Source organism: Xyrauchen texanus, chromosome 43 (assembly GCF_025860055.1).
Source record: "Xyrauchen texanus isolate HMW12.3.18 chromosome 43, RBS_HiC_50CHRs, whole genome shotgun sequence".
Lineage (NCBI taxonomy): Eukaryota > Metazoa > Chordata > Actinopteri > Cypriniformes > Catostomidae > Xyrauchen > Xyrauchen texanus.
Window position 1 is genome coordinate 31892295 of NC_068318.1, and position 25159 is coordinate 31917453.

Sequence of the window (25159 nt, forward strand, 5' to 3'; positions counted from 1 at the left end):
TAACCAATGGTTTTGAGATTTCAAACTGCTGCACCTAAAACCCTTGTACATAATAAATACATTTAAAAGAAAATTAATTTGTGTGTTTTCTGAAGGTATGGTGGAGAGGCACAGATGCGTTTCCCGTCTGCCGTTTCTGCCCCCAGTAATGTCGGGCCTCTCTTCAGCTCTCCAGTACCAGGTGAGGAACATTTTAACAACACAGAAATCTAACATGATGTTGGTTCAACATTTTAACCATTAACCGTGTCGATTACTCACTATGACATGATTGATCATTTGTGTTCTGTTGACTAACGTCTAACATGTCACCTACTGTGATTCTAGGATCACCAGTGCCCGTCGGTAGCCCCCTACCACACCCCAGTTTCCTTGCGACACCTGCCCCAGGTATAAAGCCACCCCACCTTACTAATGTGCGTTTACCAATATAGTTGCTAAACAGGGCTGTGGGGTGAATCAATCGCATTTGAATTATCCTGATATCTGCTCTTAAAGGGACAGTTCACCCAAAAATGAAAACGATCTCATTTATTCACCTCATGCCATCCCAGATGTGTATAACTTTCTTTCCTCTGCAGAACACAAATTAAGATTTTTAGGAGAATATTTCAGCTGTGTAAGTTCATACAGTATAAGTGAATGGTGGCCAGAACTTTGAAGCTCCAAAAAGCACATAAGGGCAGCATAAAAGCAACCCATAAAACTCCAGTGGTTTAATCAATGTCTTCAGAAGCGGTCTAATGTGTTTTGGGGTGAGAACAGACCATAAGTTAACTCCTTTTTGGAGAGAATTCCTTTAATATTTAAGCAAAATGGAAAACGTAACATATATATATATATATATGTATATACCGGAATTGAATCAAATTGGTAAATCTGTTTCGATACCGAGCCCTATTGCGGAAGTCATTAATGCTAATGTGGTCTTTTCACATGGTTTAAAATCAAAGTTTATTAGTTTAAACATGGAGTGTGTGCCTTTGTCTATACCTCATGCCTGAAATCATAGATTGTAAAAAAAGATGGACGACGCCCCATCGCTCTTTTCCATTGGTGAGAACTGAAGCCGCCAGTGTCCCGATATGGCGCTGACATCTTGGGACTTGAGTCTGCGCAGTTGCGATTTCGGGACCAGACCTGCGCAGTAGTGAGCAGGAAGTAAAGCCGCGAAATCAAGGCCCTGCCCTCACTCTCGCCGAATCAATCGCAAGCACACGCCCCTGCACTTTTGACTTATGACGGTGTGAAATAATTAATTATAGAAATTTAGATATTAAATTTAACGCTCCAATCTCCTCAGTCCTCCGAAGATCCCGAAAAAAAGTCAGTTGGTGCTTCAGTGACTACTTCGCTCAGAGAACCTGTCAATCACAGTTGTCAATCATGATGTCACAGCAGCGTTTTTATAGCATCAAATAACTAAAAACAAACTTATTTTGAAAACAAACACTTGAAATGACATCAACGTGATAGAAACGACAGTAAATGACAGAAACTATCTTTGGAATAAAGATATGTGAAGTGTAATTTAATTGTTTAGTTGGTCTCACGTCCCGTTGAATAACATGGGGAGGCGGGGTTTATGACCTATACTAGGACCAGCCACCGGGGGGCGATCGAGACGTTTTGGCTTCACTTTTGAGGGCTTGTGCGGCACACTTGCCTGAAATACCTTGTCTGGTCTTTTGTTTTACGTTTGTATTTATAACATCCATCATCAAAATAAATTTCTCTGCCTCTGGAACGTTTCTGTCTACATAACCAAGGTTGCATGGATTGTTATTTACTGCAGGAATATTTCGTTTGTTTTCATGCATCAGGTGTGTTCCCGCCAACCGTGTCGACCCCTTACGTTCCCGCTACGCCCATGTATCCGAGCGGTGCCCCCATTACAACCATGACCGCTGGACCAGAGGTCAGCTTCTCTGGAAAACACAACGGCATCAGTATTTACTTCACGCGCATACTGGGGTCAGTCAAATACAAGCTGTTAATACATGATGAATGTACATAATAATTGGTTGAAGGTTCTTTTAGATTAAGAATGCTGTACTGCTTTAAAACAGGAACATTTGGGATGGGAGTCTAGCGATGGAGATGACCATAAACAACGGAAGTCAAGCTGTGACTATTGTGAGTTGTTATACTTCTGCACTGCTTGTGATGCTTAGTTACAGGAATGCCGTTTAACCTTTTAGTCTCTGGTGCGTTTTTGGGCTGCCACCAGCAGTTTTTCACACTCAAATTTAAAAGCTCACCATTTATGCATACTGTGGACTAATAGCCACAAATTGGTCTAATTTGATTCTGAACCCACCCCCAATTATAAAAGACTCCAATTATTTATAAATAATATTGTTTGTTTACAATCTTATAGTGAATAAAGTTATTATTATTATTTTTTTGTCCTGATATTTGTAAGCATGTCATTCTTATTTTCGTGCACTAGATGGCAGCAAATACTTCGTTCATCACCCCATGTTAGCCCTCGCAGATGTGCTTGTCCATAGATATTCAGTCTATTTTTCAGTTCATGCACCACCCCCATTTTTTCATTGAATATCTCGGCCTCCAAGTGGACTAGAAGCTCAATCTATTTGGCATTTGAAAGCTGAGATCCTCCCCTTTGCGACGATGTACATGCAACATTTTATCATTGACAGTCAATAATCTAGTTTTTAGCTACTTGAGGCTTACAGCAGTTACTCACGCAAGTTGCTCACGCAAGTTTGACCGCTGGATTATAAATTTGTGTTTAAACTCACGTTCGCGCGAGTAACGCGAACCCGTGAGAATTCCCCCTTCTCTTCGGAAAAGGACAGGAGGCGGGGCTTCTACGACTTGGTTCATAGTAAAGTACAACCAATAGCTGGAATCAAGTAGTCGCGCATATTTTCAGGACTTACCAGGTTGTCCAACTTCCTCGCTGACTTTCCTGCAAGCGATGTCTTTCTGTCGTCCAGTCTCTGTACATGTATGACATTGTGTCATATAATTCTGGGTGTCCACACACCGCTACAACAGTGTTTTCATAAATGTTTACAGATTTCTTCTGCTGCTACGTCAGTACATCAGTGACAATCTCAATGCTAATAGTCTTTCCTGACAACGCATCATGCTAATTCCTTGTCATGCGAATAACGCGATTTTGCATGTTCATTAGTGCCGCCTGGCACCTATTCGCATCTTTTCATTGACTTTGTATGTAACCGTGCTGTGCGAAACACTCGATTCGCGTTGTACGTGAACGCACCATTACAGTATGTATACGACTTTTACTGTGATATAGCGCCCCCTTTTGGACCCGCTGGCGGTCTGTGGAGTTGAAGAGGTTTTAAACTAACTCTGTATCCATTATTGATCTTTTTTATTTTTAGTTGGAGAGCACAGCCAGTTCGTCTGATCTGGAAAGCGTTCTAATGGAGCTTCAGGGCCTGAAGGAATTTCTGGATAAAAACTCACAGTTCAGTCCAACTTCGCTGGGTGTGGTCAAGTACGTGAACTCTGTTATTTCTGTAGCCGATTTCTGGTTCTCATTTGTCATTGCATGCATGCTTGATGTTTTAACACCGCTTGACATCCTCAGTTTCAGCTCACCAGCTAACCTACAGCAAAGACTTCTGGGATTTATGCGTCCAGATGGAGCAAGCTCTCAAGTCCAGCAAGAGCTGCAGAGGAAATATCACAGTAAGTTTAGTATGCTGGCTGATCTTCACCAATGTGTGCGGTGTAACTAGCTGAAATTACTAACTATATACATTTCTATGTAAACGTCCATCCATCCATCTTCAACCGCTTAGCCAACGTCGGGTCACGTGGGCAGCAACTCCAGCAGGGGCCCCAAACTTCCCTATCCCGAGCCACATTAACCAGCTCTGACTGGGGGACCCCGAGGCGTTCCCAGGCCAGTGTGGATATGTAATCTCTCCACCTAATCCTGGGTCTTCCCCGAGGCCATCCTCCCAGCTGGACGTGCCTGAAACACCTCCCTAGTGAGGTGCCAGGGGGCATCCTTACCAGATGCCCAAACCACCTCAACTGGCTCCTTTCAACGCAAAGGATTAGCGTCTCTACTCCGAGCTCCTCACGGATGACTGAGCTCCTCACCCTATCTCTAAGGGAGAAGTCTGCCACCCTTCAGAGGAAGCCCATTTCGGCCACTTGTACTCGTGACCTAGTTCTTTCAGTCATGACCCAGCCTTCATGACCATAGGTGAGGGTAGGAATGAAAATTGACCGGTAGATTGAGAGCTTTGTCTTCCGGCTCGGCTCTCTTTTCGTGACAACGGTGCGATAGAGCAAGTGCAATACCGCCCCCGCTGCCCCGATTCTTCGGCCAACCTCCCGCTCCATTGTCCCCTCACTCGTGAACAAGTCCCCGAGGTACTTGAACTCCTTCACTTGGGGCAATACCTCCTTCCCTACCCGGAGTACGCACTCCATCGGTTTCCTGCTCTATGTAAACGATGTAAGATTAAAAGACATTTTAATTTTGTTAATTGCTCCGTAGATCAAGTAGATAACAATTGTTTTTTAAAGTGCATCTCAACTATAGTATTAAGTCCGATTTATACTTTATATGCGTTGAACCTACGCCATAGCCTGACATGCACCTCTTTAAAATGCAACCACGTGTGGCGCCGATGCAGACCATAACAGCTTTGTGAAGCTCTGGATCAAGTTTTATTTGGGCTCGTTTTAATCTGGAGCATCCGCTGATTTTGAATTCTGTTTGTTTTCATGAAGTTACAAGACAAAAGCCAAATCTGGGGTTTTTCTCTGGGCTTTTAGTTGATAATATACATTTGGTATGTGAGTAAAACAATATTTGTTGTATGCCAGAATATTTATTTATTATTATTTAAGCGACTTATAAGCAAGCATCACTGATTTTTTTTTTCTCTCTGCATAGCAGACAACATGTATAATAAATAATATGTACCTTAGTCTTAACATGCACATGGCATGCATACATTAATTAACTATTTTAATGCTGCAATAACTTAATAAATACTCTATATTAAGTAGCTTATTGACAAACTACACCGTCAGATGTTCACCTGTCTCATGTTTGTCCCTCAGCGGAGGCTCAGGTGTATGAGAAATCGTCTCTTCAGGGAATACAGCAGCTGATCCATCGCTCCTGTCAGACACTGGCACTCTGGAAACTTCTTTGTGATCATCAGTTCAGCCTCATTGTCTCGGAGATGCCCAAGGTGAGCTTTGCTTAATGCTGAATGCCTATAGTGATCAAAAGCAACGTGACGGCAACGTTGCCCATTTTTATAGCCCAAAATGGGCCTACAAAGCAAAGAAACGTTGCTTTTAGAATTAACTGGCCTAAAACTCATTCAAATGGACATTTGTCCAATTTTCCTCACTGTCTGATTTTCATTTTCAGGAGTTCCAGGACCAGATAAAGGCCGTGAGTTTTAAGGATGTGGTAGTGTCCGGACGTGAGCTCACCGGCGCTCTCATCACCGCTCTCATTAACGTTTACATCAGAGACAGCGCTTCTGTAGACACGGTCAGCGGTCACCTGAGAGACATCTGCCCTTTACTGTACAGCAGTGATGATGGCATCTGCTCAAAGGTATCGCTGGATTGTGCTCTGTTCTGAATCGCCAATATTAGAAGCACAGGGCTTGACATTAACTTTTTGAGGCACTTGTCCTTCGGACAAGTACATTTATGTTTCACTTGTCCTTGCACAAAAGTCACTTGCCCGGGTAAAGATTTATAATTTCATTTATTTTTTTTGTGTTTTGCTAATGCAGAATTCGAACAAACCATTGAAAGCATTTAAAACATTTACACAATTTCTGTTATGTACTGTTTTGCAGCTTCGTCCCAAGGTCCTTTGGTAACATACAGACCGTGCAGTTACTTGAAAGAGGAATTATTTACTGCGTCATCTCAGTTACAGTTCAGTACATTATCAGGGCTTGGAAATACTGTGACTTGCTAAAGTAGGCAAATGGCTAATAGTAATATTTAACTATGTACATTGTACAACCAATACAAATGCTGTTAAAGGATTAGTTCACCTCAAAATGAAAATTTTATGATAATTTACTCACCCCAATGCCATCCAAGATGTTCATGTCTTTCTTTCTTCAGTGGAAAAGAAATTAAGTTTTTGAGGAAAACATTTCAGGATTTTTCTCCACACAGTGGACTTCAAGCGCAACCATTGCTCAGCAATTGAAATAAAGTTGAAATGAAATCTAAATAATAGATTATTTTAAATTAGAAACAATGCCTAGGCAATTAACTGATACCATATGCCTAAATAAATATGATTAAGTTTAACAACACTTTGAAGTCCAAATCGATGCAGTTTAAAAGGGCTTTGAAGTGCTTCAAAGGGCTGTGCACGTTCCCAGCTGAGGAATTGGGTCTTTATCTAGCTGAAACGATCGTTCATTTTCTAAAAAAAAAAATATTTATTCTTTTTATAACCACAATTGTTGGTCTTGTGCTGGTCTGCGACGTTGGAAACGCCACGAAATATTATTTTTTTATTAATAATTATAAAATAAAACAAAGATGTCGGACGATTTTGAAGTTGGAGGAGAAAATTAGATGGAATTTTCATTTTGAGGTGAACTAATGCTTTAATGCTTTTAATGCTTGCTTACAGTAGCTACACAGCTGCCGACGCTAAGTTAGCTAGCTAACGTCACTTGTCAGCCAGGTTGGGTTACGCTCGACAGCCGCCACAGAACATTACTCCGTCTTCATAAATAACACAGTCGAATTCATCTTTCCATTTGGTTAAAAAATTTCGTTCCGCTTTTAATTCCTATGTTGTTGGTTTAAGGTGACTTCTTGTTTTTGGAGCTTTTCTGTTTATAACCTGAAAAAATAACGAGGCATTTTAATGTTTTCTAAATCGGTGTTTGCTGGAAATATACCTCCATCTCCGATGTAAAGCGGATGCTCTTTAGAGAGAAATTCATATGGATTGCATAATCAGACGGTAACGTTAGGGCTATTTTCTTTAGATTCGAATTGGTTCTTTAAAAGTGGACATTTCAAGCTTTAGCCTAACGTTACATAGACTATATTTTGTTTCAGTTCAGTTTCAGTTCACGGAGACCATGAAAGCCCGCCTGATTGTTTTATTTTATTTTGCAAAAGCACGTTTTCTTGTTATTGTGAGTTTACACAAATAAAAGTAGTTGCAAATTATGTATTATTATTTTCAGTATGACCAGAAATGATAGAGTATTTAAGTTGTTTCCACTGTTGATAGGAAAACCCAAGTGTTCAGCCACGCCTCTGTTCCATGCAGTGCGCTCCACACTCACGACAAACCCTTGGATATAGGCCAGAATCTTGTGTTTATTAAAAAATGTGTTAGTTTCAAATCGATTAAATTAAATCTGTAAAATAGGCGTAATGAGTGGCACATAACGTGAAGTAACATGGCATTTTATTTTGTTTGAAATTTAACTTGTCCGGTCGGACAACTAATTTTCTCTTCTACTTGTCCTACAAAAAATCCACTTGTCCCGGACAAGCGGACAAGCCTTAATGTCGAGCCCTGGAAGCAGATATCTTTTTGTTGTTGTCTATTATATTTGACCCTGGCTTTCGCCATGGAAGCTGGTAGGGGGTTAAAAACAAACGTCATTATAATGTTTTGACTTCTAATATTCTAGTTTGAAAGGTAGGAAAACAGTATAGCTTTATAATGCATGCCATTTGATTTGTTATTGCCGATAACATGCAAATAGTTATGGTAAAACGCTGTAATGCATTCTGCATTCTCACTTCTGACAGGCCAATGAACTTCTCCAGAGCTCCAGACAGATCCAGAATAAACTTGAGAAGGAGAGAACGCTGAAGGAATCCCTCCGTCTGTACCAGCAGATCAGCCACCATACAGATCTGCCGCTGGTGTGCTCGCAGTACAGGCAGGGTGAGTGTCCGTCCACTTTACATCCCTGGAGAAACGGCTGCTTTGAGTTATTATAACTGATCGGAGATCTTGTGTCCCTGTTCAGTGCGTTTCTATGAGGGAGTGGTTGAGCTGTGTCTCACAGCTGCAGATAAAAAAGACCCTCAGAAACTGGGACCGCACTTCTACAGAAACGGAGAGCCGGACGATGACGTCACGGGCCTGCAGGCATTCCAGGAAAGGTAGAGCAGAAACATACATTTGTGCTAAGATAGTGGTGCATTTGTTTCAGTAGAGGTTGCAGCAGTTGGAGCTGTGGCCTAACGGTTAGCACATATGCTCCAGAATCATCGAGCCTCATGTGGGAGTTCCAGGTTCAAATCTTGCCAGATTTTTCCAATCCCAGCTCCCGCTCTCTTTCCCATTATTGATTGTAATCACTCTGCTTTCGCCATCAATGAAATGGCAAAAAACACGACCATGTTAGTCCATCTCCAGGGCTCCTACGGTCATGTAAAACCTGGAAATATCAGGGAATTTTATAAAATGGAAAATCATGGAAGTTTTGATAGTGAAAATATATATATTTTTTCTCTATAATTTGCTCTAAAACGTTTCTTTATCTAGAAATGGCCCTTTTTAAGTACTCTCAAAATCTCTAGAAATCTCTATTTTCCATGTTCGGTAATCATGAACGACTGAAAACATCATGGAAATTCACATTGCAGGAACCCTGCGTCTCCGGTACGACTATTTACTTTTTAATTTGCGCTCTTTTCAAATGTGACCATTTCTATTTTAACCCTTGTGCACTGTTCTTTTTAGACTCACACCTGCATTATTCGCGGTCAAATTTGACCGAAAACAATAAACGTGTATTTTTTGACACAAAATTTACGCTATTGTAAGTAAAAACAATTACGTTTTGAATTTTGGGGGGATTTTATGCCATTCTATAATGACTCGATTACAACATTAATATGCTAATTTATGCTAATTTCACTTCAGTAAAAATCTACATTTCTATAAATAAGAAAATATGAGAATGTGTCATGTGTTGGGGTAGATTGCTGCCATCTGGTGCAAAAAAAAGAACATGTCATGACAATAATAGCCAGTAGATGGCTCCAATGATCCACTAATTCTTTCCTGTTTGTAACCATAGACTGTAAAAAAAAAATGGACGACGCCCCTTCGCTCTTTTCCATTGGTGAGAACTGAAGCCGCCAGTGTCCCGATATGGCGCTGACATCTTGGGACTTGAGTCTGCGCAGTTGCGATTTCGGGACCAGACCTGCGCAGTAGTGAGCAGGAAGTAAAACCGCGAAATCAAGGCCCCGCCCTCACTCTCGCTGAATCAATCGCAAGCACACGCCCTTGCACTTTTGACTTATGACGGTGTGAAATAATTAATTATAGAAATGCAGATATTAAATTTAAAGCTCCAATCTCCTCAGTCCTCCGAAGATCCCGAAAAAAAGTCTGTTGGTGCTTCGGTGACTACTTCGCTCAGAGAACCTGTCAATCACAGCTGTCAATCATGATGTCATAGCAGCGTTTTTATAGCATCAAATAACTAAAAATAAACTTATTTTGAAAACAAACACTTGAAATGACATCAACGTGACAGAAACGACAGTAAATGACAGAAACTATCTTTTGGAAAAAAGATATGTGAAGTGTAATTTAATTGTTTAGTTGGTCTCACGTCCCGTTGAATAACATGGGGAGGCGGGGCTTATGACCTATACTAGGACCAGTCACTGGGGGGGGCGATCGAGACGTTTTGGCTTCACTTTTGAGGGCTTGTGCGGCACACTTGGTTGTAACAAGTGTGTGTGTTCTGCATAATGAACGTGTTCTAGTCTCACCCTTTTCATTTTGTGTGTGTGTGTGTGTGTGTGTGTGTGTGTGTGTGTGTGTGTGTGTGTGTGTGTGTGTGTGTGTGTGTGTGTGTGTGTGTGTGTGTGTGTGTGTGTGTGTGTGTGTGTGTGTGTGTGTGTGTGTGTTCGTTCTGCATAATGAATGGGGGGGGGGTCACAAAGCCTAAACTCATCAAATCCAGTCCACAGGAATAGCCAACAAAATTGATTTTGAACAGTGCACAAGTGTTAATGATAATAGGGACTTTGATGACGTTGAGAAGGGCTTAAAATGTAAACTTAAATTGCAGGGTTCCCACGACCATGGAAAACCTGGAAATATAAGAGAATTTAAAAACTGAGATTTGAAGGCCTGTAACCGTTATGAAAATGTCTGTAGTGGATGTAAATATTTCATTGGCTAGAAATTGCTCTTTGTGAGTATTTAACTTTTTAGTGTAATCTGTATTTAATGTTTCCAGTAGTCTTGAACAGGTGTAACCGTCATGGAAAGCCTTTGCTCAAAGTGTGGGTGTCCTGAAGTCATTTGTGATGATTTGTGTGTGCTTGTGTCCAGACTGTGTTGTTATAAATGCATCACAGACACCATGCAGGAGCTGGTGAACCAAAGCAAAGCGGCCCCTCAGTCCCCCAGTGTCCCCAAACAACCCGGGCCCCCTGTCATGACTTCTGACCCCAACATGTTGAGCAACGAGGACGCTGCAGCCCATGTGAGTCACGCATCTGCTCCGTTTCTTCGTGTCATTCAAAGTTTGATACGTATATAACAATTCTATTATTTCTATTGATGCCTTTGTCCACAGTTTGAGCAGCTGCTGGGTCTCGCTCAGAGATCTCAAGACGAGCTCTTCCACATCGCGCTGTATAACTGGCTCATTCAGGCCGATCTCACTGACAAACTGCTGGAGGTACGAAGGATCTGATGCAGAAAAACTTTTGAAATGTGGCGTTCATTCTCTTTGCTGGTGAGTTTAAGGACTCTTCCTATCTTTCAGGTGAGTTCTCCGTATCTGGAAGATCATTTGATGCACATGATCAAGCAGGATCAGAGTAAAGTGCGCAACATGGATCTGCTCTGGCGATACTACGAGAAGAACCGAAGCTTTGGCAAAGCGGCGCACGTGCTGGCGCGTCTCGCGGATATGCACAGGTATCTGCACCGGCAATGTTATCACTTATCATAGATGACAAGATCATCTTTCATTTATATTAAGATGCATTCTGTTTATAGAGCGCAACAGTTTGGTTCTGGGAGTAAAAAAACCCCTTTCATTGTCTCCATTGGCGATTGGTATATTAATGACGACTTCTAAACCATTAAAGACTTACTGTGAGCTCCGAGGTTGGCATCGATGGCATATGTGTCTGTTGTCGCCATGCTGTTTGTTTGCCACGGATGCATTGAATGTGCAAAGATGTGAAGAAGGGCGATGTGGGGCCTGGTTAGCTCAGAGTATTGACGCTGACAATCACCCCTGGAGTCACTCCAAGTCTCCTAAGCAACCAAATTGGCCCAGTTGCTAGGGAGGGTAGAGTCACATGGGGTAACCCCCTCGTGGTCGTGATTAGTGGTTCTCTCAATGGGGCGTGTGGTGAGTTGTGTGTGGATCGTGGAGAGTAGCATGAGCCTCCACATGCTGTGAGTAACCGCGCCACCACGAGGACCTACTAAGTAGTGGGAATTGGGCATTCCAACATTGGGAAGAAAAGGGGATCACAAGTGGTTCACTTCCACGATTTGTTCGATTGCGTTCATATCAGTAGCAAACCGTAGTGGAGTTACATGAACCATACCCGAGACCACCTCTTCAAGCAGACTTGGGAAAACAGCGTTCACATCATCCAAACGAACCGAACTTTGATGCCATTCAAACCCGGGTGTGCACCAAAAGTGTAAAAGCACCCTCAATAGCAGTTTAAAAAAAAAAAAGTGTACTTTTTGAAAATTAAGTATAGTCCTGAAAATAAGTTGCCCATGTTTGTGTGTGTGTGTGTGTGTGTGTGTAGTACAGAGATCTCTCTGAAGCAGCGTTTGGAGTACATCTCCAGAGCTATCCTCTCTGCCAAGAGTTCATCCTGCATGTCTTCACTGGGAGCCGATGGAGAGTTTCTACATGAACTGGAGGAAAAAATGGAGGTATTTGCACACTAACACCTACTGTGGCTGAATTACCAGCCGTCATTTGTCATTGACCACCTTTACATGCACCTGAAACGGTTTTTATTTCAGGGTTATTAGAAGCCGCGTTCTGAAACGTCAGGTAAATGCATAGGCTGTACACAAAATTCCCGTTTCGGTTCGTACCTCTGTTTTGGGGTCACGGTTCGGGACAGTCTCGGTAGAGCAGGGAAAATAATGTTTACATTATTTATTTTGAAAACGTATACTCTTATATGAACATTGTATATAAACAATAGATAATAATAAAAGTAAAAAAGTGCTATTTTAATAGTTGTAACCCAATTAAGACATCAGCAGTGCAGATTTCTGTGTCTTTGCCTTTCAGCTCACCACTTGTACTTATCACTCAATTATAAGCGTTCGTTATCGCTTACAGCGAGAGGCTGCATGAACGCCCTGGCGAGACTAACTTACACAGGCTGTTTATGCTTTGCTCCCGTAAGCTCAAGAGACACACGGGGATAATGTTTCTGGAAATGATCATCATGTTAGATGTGCTTGCTGAGCAGGGCTGCGATAAGAGTTGAGCAGGGGGGAAAGGCAGAAAGGCTGTTCCATATTGTATGCGTCTAAGCGCATTCTGCGGGAAACAAGGATATAAACGCGAAGACAGCGTGCGAAAGTGAAAGCTGCTGGGGTAGCACGCACTTTGATGAACTGTCCACATAAACTTCACATGCATTTATCTGAGAGCGCCGCTCGCTCAGTTCACTCTGCGGCACTTGACTCGCTCGGCGCCACTTCGCTCACTCAGTGGCGCAAGCTCATTCTGCTCAGCGGGCTCACGCAGTCCGCTCAGTGCCGCTTGACTCGCTCAGCGCCGCTCGACTCGCTCAGTCCGCTCAGCGCCGCTCGACTCGCTCAGTCCGCTCAGCGCCGCTCGACTCGCTCAGCGCCGCTCGTCCCACTTGCTCAGACCGCTCGGCACCACTTCACGTGCTCAGCTGCGCAAGCTCATTCTGCTCAGCGGGCTCACTCAGTCCGCTCAGCACCACTCGACTCGCTCAGCGCCGCTCACGCCCCTTCCTCAGACCGCTCGGCACCGCTTCGCTCGCTCAGCGGCGCATGCTCATTCTGCTCAGCACCGCTTGACTTTCTCAGCAGGCTCATTCAGTCTGCTCAGTCCGCTCAGCACCACTCGCTCAGCGCCGCTCGGTCCGCTCGGCGGCGCTTGACTCGGTCCGCTCAGCGCCGCTTGCTCAGCCCAGAATTCTGCGCGAACATGGTAGGGTAGCAAAAGGTGAGCTAGTAGACTACACTTCTATTCAATAATAAAATAGATAGCCGTGTTTCCCACAGGATTTTGTGAGACCATATGGGGTGGACCTCCGACACTAGGGTGGTTCGGGGGCATGCTCCCCCTATGAAAATTGTGTACATTTTAAAGATCAATACTTCCATCTGGTGCACTTTGAGAGTAAACCATTTTTGTGCTCTTAAAGCTGCAATAGGCAACTTTGAAATAATTTTAATTTTGAGAAACAGCGCCCCCAATTCTTCCCCATGTTCATGATGCTCGTCACCCCCAGCCAGGGTTTAAAAGCGATTGGTAAAAATTAGCTGGATTGACGCTACCCGACCCTCAATTTTCACTCAGAGCTGGAGTCTGTGGTGCTAACTAATCTCTCACAGGGCCTCATTTAGCTTAGACACCATGTTGATATAGGAAACAATTTAATGAAACACATTTTATAGACATATGGTGATGACATGTGCTCCAATGCATATATCTGTGAGTGCGTGAGTTTACAGCAGCATTTATGAGTTGGTAACTTATAAACACTATAACGCTTTCGGTTTGTTGCTGTGGGTCATGTAGGTGGTGCGCATTCAGGTGCAGATCCAGGAGACGCTGCGCAGACAGTATTCCCATCATCCCTCAGTGCAGGGCGCCATTACACAACTGGACTCTGAGCTCATGGACATCACTAAGGTGCGTTTTTGTATCTGAATGTTTTAACAGCTTTCAAGTGTTTACCATCTTTTTATTAAAATGCAATATGTTGTTTAGCTGTACGGCGAGTTTGCGGATCATTTCCGGTTGTCTGAGTGCAAGCTGGCGATTATTCACTGTGCGGGACATTCAGACACTATTCTGGTGCACTCGCTGTGGCAGGAGATCATTGAGAAAGGTGAAATCTCTGCTGTGAAAGCCTTCCTCTTCATACGCTGTGTCTCTCCATGTCTGATTAGTTCTTGTGTTTCAGAGTTGAATGACAGTGTTGCGATGAGTCCAGCCGATCGTATGAGAGCTCTGAGTCTAAAGCTCGTGTCGCTGGGGAAAGTATATGCCGGAACACCACGATACTTTCCATTAGGTACGCCCGGTTTCATTCTCTGATGTCAACAGTTTTTTTTGTTTACTCATAATGGTGTAATTGTTTCCCTGGTGTCCATGTGGCCTGCCTTGACATGTCTGTGTGTTACCTAGTTCAATCAAGTGATTTGACGACTACTTGGATATTTATAAAATAAAAAATCCTCCCCGGTTTGGAAAGATCCATTCCCAATGCGCTCGAAGTCCTCGTGGTGGTGTAGTGACTCGCCTCAATCCTGGTGGCGGAGGACGTATCTCAGTTGCCTCCGCGTTTGAGACCGTCAATCCGCGCATCTCATCAGGTGACTTGTTGAGCGCGTTACCGTGGAGACGTAGCGCGTGTGGAGGCTTCACGCTATTCTCTGCGGCATCCACGCACAACTCCCACACGCCCCACCGAGAGCGAGTACCACATTATAGCGACCACGAGGAGGTTACCCCATGTGACTCTACCCTCCCTAGCAACCGGGCCAATTTGGTTGCTTAGGAGACCTGGCTGGAGTCACTCATTTGGTCTCGCGACTCCAGGGGTGATAGTCAGCGTCTTTACTCGCTGAGCTACAATGCATTTTGCTTAATCATTTCGGTCATCTCTGTAGTCAATGTTTGAATATCTCAAGGCAAACACGGCCAGTTTGTTTCCTAAAGTGTAACATCATTCAAACAGAATTTTTGTGATAGTGATGTGTAGATAAAACTCTATATTTTGGCGCTTGACGCAGGGCTTGTAGCTTTAACAATGGCAGTCTGTCTAGCTGTTTGAGATGTTTGCCTACTTCCAAAACACTTAAAGGTAAAAACTAGTGTCTGCAGCGTGATATCGAGAGAAGCTAAGGTTGAGTAACGCGAGTGATCCCACGTTGTGCTCTCCTGTCTTTGGAGCACAAATTTTGATAAGCCTGCTGGACTTGTGTGCACTGGAGATAGTGCCTGCAACACTCACGTGAAACTCAGTTGTGCTTGTCAGATTAGAAGCTTATTTATCGCTTATGAAGCGCAGAACACTATATACATATCATGAATTTGCTACATTTCATTGAAACATTCAACTGATAGATACACACGATATAGCAAAATCACTATTGATGTATATCGTCATGTCGCCCAGCCATAATTGAACAGTTTTAACACCTTTTTGATTTTTTTTTCAAAGCTTCAATCATAGACACGGTTCAACTTATTATTTCCTCAGATTTCCTGGTGAAGTTTCTTGAACAGGAAGTCTGCCGGTTAAACTGGGACGTGGGCTTTGTCACCTTCACCATGCAGGAAATAGGAGTTCAGCTTCCTCGACTGCTGGAGGTGTACGACCAGCTCTTCAAGACCCGGGTACGAGAACGGAGCATGTAGTGTTCACTTTTTAACTAGAGTAATCTTTAACTTGTCTGTTCGGATAGTTGATGAGCGTGAATATAATAAAGCATTTTAATACTTGTGCAAATGTTGTGAGACATTTTCTTTTATCTGTACAATTTATTAAGAGTTTAAAACAGTGTTAAATTGAATATATTTATTTAATAAAACAATTCTAGTCCACACGATAGATAAGCTTTGGTTTTCTGTGTTTAGGATCCGTGTTGGCAACGCTTGAAGAAACCTCTGCACCTGGTGGAGTGCATCCATGTTCTCCTGTCTGGATATGTGGATGATCCCAGCCGCGTGCCCACCTACGACCGGTAAGAGAATCGTGGACATTTTCGTCCATCACTTTTAAGACTTGGGTACTGAAGCAAAGCAGAAGTGCAAAAGTGTATTTATTTACCAAGGTATTATTTAGTATTAATCTGTTTGACATGCTCCGATCTATTATCCTATGATTCGGTGCCACTTCCTGTTGCCAGGGACTGATTACCGACCGGGCCAATGGGGCCAGTGCCCAGGGGCCCTTGACTACAAGGGGGCCCTTGACTGCCCGCGGCATGAACACCCCCCTGCTCAATAACTTTTGGGAGGAGGGGGGCCCTTATAGATAATTTGCCCCAGTCATAATCCGTCCCTGCCTGCTGCTTCCATTTAGTACAAATTTCCCTTGTCGATCACTCGGTTTTATAAGAGGTAGTGAGTGGTGCCATTATTTTAAGAAAATGAAATGTTATTTAGAAAGTTAGAAGAGTTCAATCAGGCAATTACACTCTCTGCCTCTCTCTCTCTGCAGACGGAGATTCACTAACGCATGTCTGGATAATATCTGTGGTTATCTGGTGGAGCTTCAGTCGTTGAGTCCAAACACTGCTCTACAGGATATCATACGCAACTTTAAATCTCTGCAAGCCAAACTGGAGAAGCTGCATTGATGAACGTAAAAGGTTATTGACTTTAACGTGAATTATTGCACCCATCTCCAGGTTTTAGCAAAGTGTGTGATTTGAAACCCCAGATAGTACGACCTGATGCATCTCGTAGTGCATTTTCAACATGCAACATTACAAGGTCTTAATTGCTCTGTTGCTTTTGTGCCAGTTCACTCAAACAAATAAACAGTTCAGTTGTGTATTCATTAGTTGGCAGACATCTTTGTGGTCCACATTACTACGAATTGCAGATATGAGGGTGCAGAATATATGATTTGCTGAAATAACTTGAATATGCTCCATGTTTGTTGAATCACCGTTGCTGCTTTACAGTCTGTGGAGGCACTTATTGTGAAAAGGTTTAAAAGATTAAGACCTTAGTGTTGATCTAAAAGCATTTTTTCCATTTGCCCAGAATTCCAACATCATGGTCAATTTCCCAATTATTATTATTATTATTATTATTATTATTATTATTATATATTTTTTTTTTTTTACTTGAGATATGTTTGCATGGGTGCATTGGGTTGAAAGGAAATCTGCTCTTGTCCGCTTTGTACAAAATGCAAGAATTATCAATGGACTATTTTATAAAAATATTCCATTTTTAGGAAACATTATTTTTTAAATGCCTCATTTGTGTAATAAAATGTGTATTGCAAATGTTGCAAAAACTTTGGAAATAATAATAAATAATGTTTTGTTTGATGGTACAATTGTCTAAATGTTTTTAAATTACTTTGCAAAGATTTGAAAGAAGCTTTTTAATTGCTGGTTTAAATGAAGGTTGCCATCTTTGGCTTTGCCTTGTCTTTGTTGACTGAAAAATTAAGTTGATTTTACCATGAAAATAACATGATGAGAAGAATTGTGCTTGATGGCAAATGTATAGTTTAAGTGGCATAATGAACATAATTGCTTGAACATAATTACCAAAGCACAGGAGAGACAATCATTTTCATGTTTTGCTTTGGTGGGGGAAAGATACACCCACTTTCACCCATTTTTACAATTCAAAAATAAAAAGGTGGACTTATCTATATGTTGGGAGTATTTACAGGCAAGTTGGAAACATTTGGAGTTATTTAGATGTTTTTATCCTTGATCTTGAAAAAGGTTATTTTTCAGCCCAAGTTCTTATCAGCCTGTTAAGTCTTTTTAACAACGTGAGCAGTTGAGTTTCTTCACCCCGTGCAGGTAGACGTAAGGGACGAAACAGGTGTAAGTTGCTCCTATGAAATTTGTCAACTTGACAGCCAGAATGGACGCTCGGAAGCTGCTGTAGATGCGTAGCACAAGGTGAGTAAACCAGCAGATGAGAAAGATTGTCGCCACCGCCACCACACTTTTGGCAGCCCTCACCTGATTACTTGAGGACTGGTTGGATCGGACTTGTGTCTTCTGCGCTCCTTGTTGGGGATTACCGACATTATTCATGGCATTGGATGTTTTGGCTTGTGTTCCTGAATTAGAGGAATCTGCATCGACAAACGCAGGAGGAGGATTTGCGCCCTTGATTCGCTTTTGGCTCCGGAGCAGCGTTAAGACGATCTGAGCACTTGCATAAGTTATCCCAATGAGTGGAACGACATTAGCCAGTATAAGGTACAGACCATCATAAGTCCTCTTGTCTGTTAGGTTTGGGAAACGTTCTTCGCAAACTTCTAAACTATCATTCCCATCATGCTCTGCAATGAAGAAGTGAGGAACGCTGAACGCAAGGGACACTGTCCAGCTTCCACCAAGCAATGTGCTAACAAGAAGTAAGTTGTCCATCTGCACTGGAGCTCCACCTCGCCTTAAGGAACCCACCAGTTTTTGGTGCCAATACATGCTGATGAACATGGTGGAGAAGATACTGCTGGTCTCCGAGAGATCTGAAGAAAACTGGATCACCCCACAGTAGCTTTTACCCATGAACCAGTTGTTTACAAAGTTTGCCATGGTATCCGGTAGGTCCACTAGACAATTTGTAATGAGATTGGACACGGCCAAGTTAATGAAGAGAATGTCATTGGTTCGTAGCTGAGATCTGGATTTGGGAAGAGAGCATAAACCCAACCAGAAGTTTCCGATTATGCCCGTAAAGCAGAAGAAAGCGCGTACTAAGGATTCAATCCAGTCTTGTACCTCCATCTAAGACCACTGTTCTTCTGTTTCCACCTAAAGGTTTTCCTGACAGCTGGTTTGGGAATGACTCTTTGTTTGCATGTACTAAGACGATGCATGGTGGTGCAATTTATATGGTTTGAACTGATGATGTTAGTATTTCGATATCTGCGCTAGTCATACTCATAGGTCTCCAATCTCCTCCCACTATCTAGTGCACGAATTGCTCAGAGAGGGCGGATCTAAAGCACTAATGCTCAGCCACAAATGCCAACATGAACTTTAGCTCGTCCAAGAGATTGTCCAGATCTATGGTGTCAAATAAAGCTCTTTTTATTTTTCCGAGTGTGTTGGAGAAGGTTTTAAATGCATCCTAATCGTTTTACTGGTATGATGTTTTGATTGTTACACGTTTAGTAACTGCCGCTTTAAAGGTTCTTGGGACATGTCCTAAAGATGGAAAACAAATAACATCATCAAAACTAACAACTTGTGTTCTAGATACTATTCCCAACACTTGTACATCAGATGTGCAAAAATCATACCCTTAGGGGTACAGCATCTTGTCACTGGGACAGGACCCTCGAAGGTACACCCATTGGTACCCTCTTTGCACCTTAAGTTACTAACATGTACCCTTTTATCAATAGATAAGACAAGGTACTAATGTGTACCTTTTAGGGACAGATAAGGTACAGATATTTTCTGACTGACATACATAAGGGTACAGTTGGCATACATTTGAGGGTACCTCCTAAAGGTAAAATTTCTGCACCTGCTTCTGACAGTGAACAAACAACTAAAACATTTACATTTATGCATTTGGCAGACGCTTTTATCCAAAGTGACTTATAGTGCACTTATTACAGGGACAATCCCCCTGGAGCAACCTGGAGTTAAGTGCCTTACTCAAGGACACAATGGTGGTGTCTGTGGGGATCGAACCAGCAACCTACTGATTACCAGGTTACCAGTTATGTTCTTTAGACCACTACACCACCACCACTCCAAAAACAAGTGCTTCCTGTAGTTACTGAACCCCTTTTTCAATATGAACTGCTCTCCTATAACAGTGAATGATTTAAGTTGATCTTGGTGTGTTGAGATGCTCTCTTGAGGTCCGGTATCCTCCTTGATTTTGTCTTCGTTGACGCAGAGATTTATATGCTGATTTGACGGCAAAAATAACATGACAAGAATTGCACACACAGGCAGGTTTATAATTCTTCAGGTGGCATAACGAACATAATTGCAGTGACGTTTGGCAGCAATTAGCAAAGCACAGGAGGACAATCATTTCCCATTTCTGTCTTTTGGTTGTGGGAAGGTACACCCACTATATTTTACAGACTTGCCACAATCTTAGTACATTTCACACATTCAGTATCATTAAATTGTCAATATGTGTATGTTGGAAGTATTTTTTGACCAGTTCTGGTTGCAACACTAATGGTTCCCAACAATGATCATGATAACCCTACTGAAGTGTACCACCAGTTCTTGGCAACATGTGCAGTTTCTTTACCCCGTACAGGTAGACGTATGGGACTAAACAGACGTAAGATGCTCCTATAAAATTGGTCAACTTTACAGCCAAAATGGACTCTCTGAAACTGCTGTAGATACAGAGTACAAGGTGATTAAACCAGCAGAAGATGATGATTGTGGCTACCACCACCACACTTTTGGCCACCCTCACAAGATTACTTGTGGATGGGTTGGATCGGAACTGTGTCTTCTGCGTTGCTCGATGGGTCGTAACCTCATTCACGTCTCCAGATGTATTTATATCTATTAGCCTTTTTGCTTACTAATATATCACTTCCAAACCGTTGTAAGTAATGCATGTGGAACGTCTCCATTAACATTTATTCTATTCTACTCCATTCTAAAGATCATAATGTGTTTTATTTAATAATATTGTCTCTTGACAGGTACGGTAATGATTCTCATACATACAGCAATTGTGTGTTTGTGTGACACACACATTTACAGAGACAGACAAGGACAGACACACACTCACACATACACTTGCACACACCGACAGATACACACAACAGAGATGGATATACACACATACAAACAGATAGACTAACATGCACACAAACAGACAGATACACACACAAACATACACACATACTTGCACACACAGACTCAAACACATACAGACACACACACACACACACACACACCTGTAAAAATTTAAATCCAAGCATCCTTTTTTTAAAAGGCATTTTTGCTTTAGCGTGTTGTTGATATGTTGGTATGTATTTTTGAATATTTTTTCTTTTCTTTTGTGTAAATGAATGTTTTACTGTATATAAATGTTTAATTAAAAGACATTTCTTTTGATGACATTTTTGATTAAAAGAAAATTAAAAATGCTTTTATTTTAATGCTTTAAATTCTGAAATGCTAAGCACTTTAAACTGCACTTGATGCACAAAAGGTATTAAAGTATAAAAAACAATGCACATAAATGCATCTTTTTGAGCTTCTAGTTAGACATTGAAAATTGGGTCATTATTTACTCACCGTGTAAATGTTAAAATAATGACAGAATTTGAATTCTATTGTACGTTAAACATGTTTAACTATTCCTTTAAGACTTCTTTATGTAAAGGATCTCTGCAATGATTTGCACACCTCTTTCCCCGTGAATTACAAACCTTTGTCACGAGACCGGATGACTCTACACGCGCTACGTGTCCACGGTAACGAGCTCACCAAGCCACGTGATAAGATGCACATAGCTACCAGCATGCACATGCGCACTGGGAATTGGGGAGAAAAAGGGGTGAATTAAAAAAAATGTTTCTTATTGTTGCATTGTTACTGTTATTATCTGCAAAACAATTCGTTTGCTTTTGGTTTTCGTTCCTTTTACTGTTTTAGCACCTGTTCTTAATCATTGAGTGTTGTTCATTTGAATTAATGTAAACAAATACAACCTTATTGTAAAGTGTTACAGATAATATTGTGTGGTGTTCTAATGGATGAAAAGTAAAACAAAAAATACAAATAAAAAATACAACGGACATTAAAAAATAAATAAATGCATTTAAAAAAAATCACATAAAATTAATACATTTATGCACCATTAAAACTAACTAAAACAAACCTGAAATTTAAAACTACAACACGAAACTAGTGAAATTAAAAAAATATATAATAACCCCGGTACAAAATCAGTTATTGTGCCAGGAGAGGTTTATTTTGAGGAGACTTTGTTTAGTGGAGACTTTTATTCTGGAGGAGACCTTTATTTTGATGGAGACTTTTATTCTGGAGGAGAGGTTTATTTTGGAGGAGACTTTGTTTAGTGGAGACTTTTATTCTGGAGGAGACCTTTATTTTGATGGAGACTTTTATTCTGGAGGAGAGTTTTATTTTGGAGGAGACTTTTAGTTTGGTGAAGACTTTTGTTTTGCATGTTACTGTTATTTTGGATTCCTTATTTTGATATAGACTTTTATTTTGGAGGATACTTTTATTTTGGTGGAGACTTTTATTTTGATGGAGACTTTTATTCTGGATGAGACGTTTATTTTAGAGGAGACTTTTAGTTTGGTGAAGACTTTTATTTTGCATGAGACTTATTTTGGTGGAGACTTTTATTTTGTAGGAGACTTTCATTTTGGTGAAGACATTTATTTTACAGGAGTCTTTTATTTTGGAGACATTTATTTTGGAGGAGTCTTTTATTTTGGAGACTTTTATTTTGATGGAGACTTTTATTTTGGTGGAGACTTATTTTGATGGAGACTTTCATTTTTGTGTAGACATTTATTTTGTAGGAGACTTTTATTTTGATGGAGACATTTAATTTGGAGGACACTTTTATTTTGGTTAAGTTTATTGTGGAGGACACTTTAATTTTGCAGGATACTTTTATTTTGGGGGAGACTTATTTGGTGGAGATGCTTATTTTTTTATTTTTTATTTTGGTGGAGACTTTTTTTTTGGAGGAGACTTTTATTTTGGAGGATATGTTTATTTTGGAGGAGCCTTTTTTTTTTAGAAGACTTTTATTTTGAAGAATATATTTATTTTGGAGGGGACTTTTATTTTAACGGAAACGGCAGCGTTTGTTGATAAACCAGAAAACATGTCTGCCGACAGGAGTGATGATGGTGAGTTTATGACTTTTATGTTTCATTTTAGAGTGTTTCACTAATTTAAAAGAGTTATTTACTATAGTACAGATATTGATATATTGTTAAATGCCATGTGGTTTTCCTGAAAGCTGCGCTAATTTAATAGCACAATCCACAGCACATTTGTATTCTCACCAGCACGCGCGAGATTCTGACGATCATTTAGAAATAATGAGAAAACAAAGAATCTTTAATCTTCAGTTTCGGTTCAGATTCACTTCTCTTCTGTTTAACCCTTGTGCGACCGTCGGGACATGTTTGTCTTTTTCTTATTGGTTTATTCGATCATTTTGGATGTTAATGCCAACGGCATACATTTGTGTATTTTTTGGGGGGAATTTTGATATTTCAACCTCAGTTCCTGTAATACATCGATAACACACTGTGTACACAAAATAGTTACACCCATTGAAACCCATTAAAACTGCAATATTTGATCCCAGTGCCATTAATGCATAAAAACATGAATTCTATAATATTATGCTTTCCCTCCGGATCCCTGCTTCAAAATGTAATTTTTTAATATTGTCCACCAGATGGCGCCATTTCCATCACGTTTAGCCTATGGAGCAAATACAAGCTTTTCCCCTATTCTCTGTTTACTGTATTATGGCGCACTGCAGGACAACTGAATATATGATGCAGATAAAAGTGTGTTTGTGTTGGTATGAATGTGTGTGTGTGTGTATTGAGAAGTGTGTGTAAAAAAACAACAGTGCCATTATGTAAACAAACTGGCATTTAAAGGGTTAAAATCCTGAAAATGAATGAATATTTGGTCATTATGATCAGGTCAGAGAAGTGGAAAAAATATGAATAAATAATATTATTATGGCAGTGGATATTTTTGTCTTCTAAGGACCTCTTGAGTAGCTTTTTTTAAATTGACGCACAAAATAATAGCATGTTTTGTGTGTTAAAACCAAGCGTGCCGCACAAGCCCTCAAAAGTGAAGCCAAAACGTCTCGATCGCCCCCCGGTGGCTGGTCCTAGTATAGGTCATAAGCCCCGCCTCCCCATGTTATTCAACGGGACGTGAGACCAACTAAACAATTAAATTACACTTCACATATCTTTTTTCCAAAGATAGTTTCTGTCATTTACTGTCGTTTCTATCACGTTGATGTCATTTCAAGTGTTTGTTTTCAAAATAAGTTTGTTTTTAGTTATTTGATGCTATAAAAATGCTGCTGTGACATCATGATTGACAGCTGTGATTGACAGGTTCTCTGAGTGAAGTAGTCACTGAAGCACCAACTGACTTTTTTTCGGGATCTTCGGAGGACTGAGGAGATTGGAGCTTTAAATTTAATATCTAAATTTCTATAATTAATTATTTCACACCGTCATAAGTCAAAAGTCAAAAGTGCAGGGGCGTGTGCTTGTGATTGATTCAGCGAGAGTGAGGGCGGGGCCTTGATTTCGCAGCTTTACTTCCTGCTCACTACTGCGCAGGTCTGGTCCCGAAATCGCAACTGCGCAGACTCGAGTCCCAAGATGTCAGCGCCATATCGGGACACTGGCGGCTTCAGTTCTCACCAATGGAAAAGAGCGAAGGGGCGTCGGCCATCTTTTTTTACATTCTATGGTTAAAACCATGGTAATGCCACACTATCACAGTAGTACCATGATATTATGTGAAGTACTGTGATTTTACCATCTGATACCGCCACAGTACGTTTATATATTCAGACTTATTATCCGTGTTCTCTGACGTAATCAGAACAGTATACAGAGATTGAATCTTTAACCCTCTGCTGTATCATGAAGTGTGCCATTTGTAATCTGTATTTGTTCATATATATGTTTTATTGACTCTCAGATAACTCCAGTAAAGATGCTGACATCTCGTCTGTTATGGGCTTCTCTGGATTTGGTGAGTTTGTGACATTCACCAGTGACTCACGACAAGTGTTCAGTAAAGGTGTGTGTGTGTGTTATCAGCACCACATAATTAGGTTTAATCGGTCGCTCTCGTTATATTTTGTCCTCAGGAAAGAAAGCTCGGACCTTTGACCTCGAGGCCATGTTTGAGCAGACGAGGCGGACCGCTATCGAGAGGAGTCAGCGTGTGTTAGGTCAGTGATGTACCAGTTCAACAACCAACATTGTGAGCGTTTATACTTTGATTTATTGACTGTGTATTGTTCATCACAGGCGAGCGAGAGCAACAGGAGGAAGCTCGTACCGTCAGCCAGAAAGAGGAACCGTCCACGTCCACTGCCAGGTAATATTTAGGACAGTCTTGAAGCTACATGATACATATTTTAATATACTCCACAAGAGGGATATCTGAAATGGCACTAATTAT

The 25159-nt window shown here is 41.2% G+C and overlaps 3 protein-coding genes across 4 annotated transcripts in view; 2 read left to right on the plus strand and 1 right to left on the minus strand.

Annotated features, from left to right (window-relative positions):
- Nucleotides 1-17287, plus strand: part of LOC127635561 (nuclear pore complex protein Nup155-like) — a 30717-nt gene extending 13430 nt beyond the window's left edge. The window contains exons 15-34 of one of the 2 annotated variants that reach the window (XM_052115666.1): nt 96-181; nt 328-390; nt 1824-1974; nt 2070-2136; nt 3381-3496; nt 3590-3690; nt 5086-5219; nt 5405-5596; nt 7792-7930; nt 8016-8151; nt 10349-10502; nt 10596-10700; nt 10788-10942; nt 11800-11929; nt 13794-13907; nt 13986-14106; nt 14182-14292; nt 15484-15620; nt 15861-15967; nt 16447-17287. In XM_052115666.1, coding sequence (XP_051971626.1) covers nt 96-181; nt 328-390; nt 1824-1974; nt 2070-2136; nt 3381-3496; nt 3590-3690; nt 5086-5219; nt 5405-5596; nt 7792-7930; nt 8016-8151; nt 10349-10502; nt 10596-10700; nt 10788-10942; nt 11800-11929; nt 13794-13907; nt 13986-14106; nt 14182-14292; nt 15484-15620; nt 15861-15967; nt 16447-16585 — 2458 coding nt within the window. In that variant the 3' untranslated portion in view covers nt 16586-17287. The remainder of the gene's footprint in view (nt 1-95; nt 182-327; nt 391-1823; nt 1975-2069; nt 2137-3380; nt 3497-3589; nt 3691-5085; nt 5220-5404; nt 5597-7791; nt 7931-8015; nt 8152-10348; nt 10503-10595; nt 10701-10787; nt 10943-11799; nt 11930-13793; nt 13908-13985; nt 14107-14181; nt 14293-15483; nt 15621-15860; nt 15968-16446) is intronic. The other variant, XM_052115667.1, reaches the window with a different exon arrangement.
- Nucleotides 17288-17740: 453 nt separating this feature from the next.
- On the minus strand, nt 17741-18718 carry LOC127635598 (alpha-1A adrenergic receptor-like). The gene has a single exon (XM_052115737.1). The coding sequence runs from the start codon at nt 18716-18718 to the stop codon at nt 17741-17743; it is 978 nt and encodes a 325-aa protein (XP_051971697.1).
- A 4059-nt stretch (nt 18719-22777) lies between these two features.
- LOC127635782 (WD repeat-containing protein 70-like) overlaps nt 22778-25159 on the plus strand; it is a 69445-nt gene continuing 67063 nt past the window's right edge. Inside the window, exons 1-5 of the mRNA XM_052116001.1 lie at nt 22778-22824; nt 24671-24724; nt 24843-24926; nt 25006-25075; nt 25133-25148. Coding sequence (XP_051971961.1) covers nt 22800-22824; nt 24671-24724; nt 24843-24926; nt 25006-25075; nt 25133-25148 — 249 coding nt within the window. The 5' untranslated portion in view covers nt 22778-22799. The remainder of the gene's footprint in view (nt 22825-24670; nt 24725-24842; nt 24927-25005; nt 25076-25132; nt 25149-25159) is intronic.

Excerpts from the sequence above, each read along its gene's own strand:
- LOC127635598 (XM_052115737.1), bottom strand. The coding sequence starts at position 18,718 with ATGGAGGTACAAGACTGGATTGAATCCTTAGTACGCGCTTTCTTCTGC.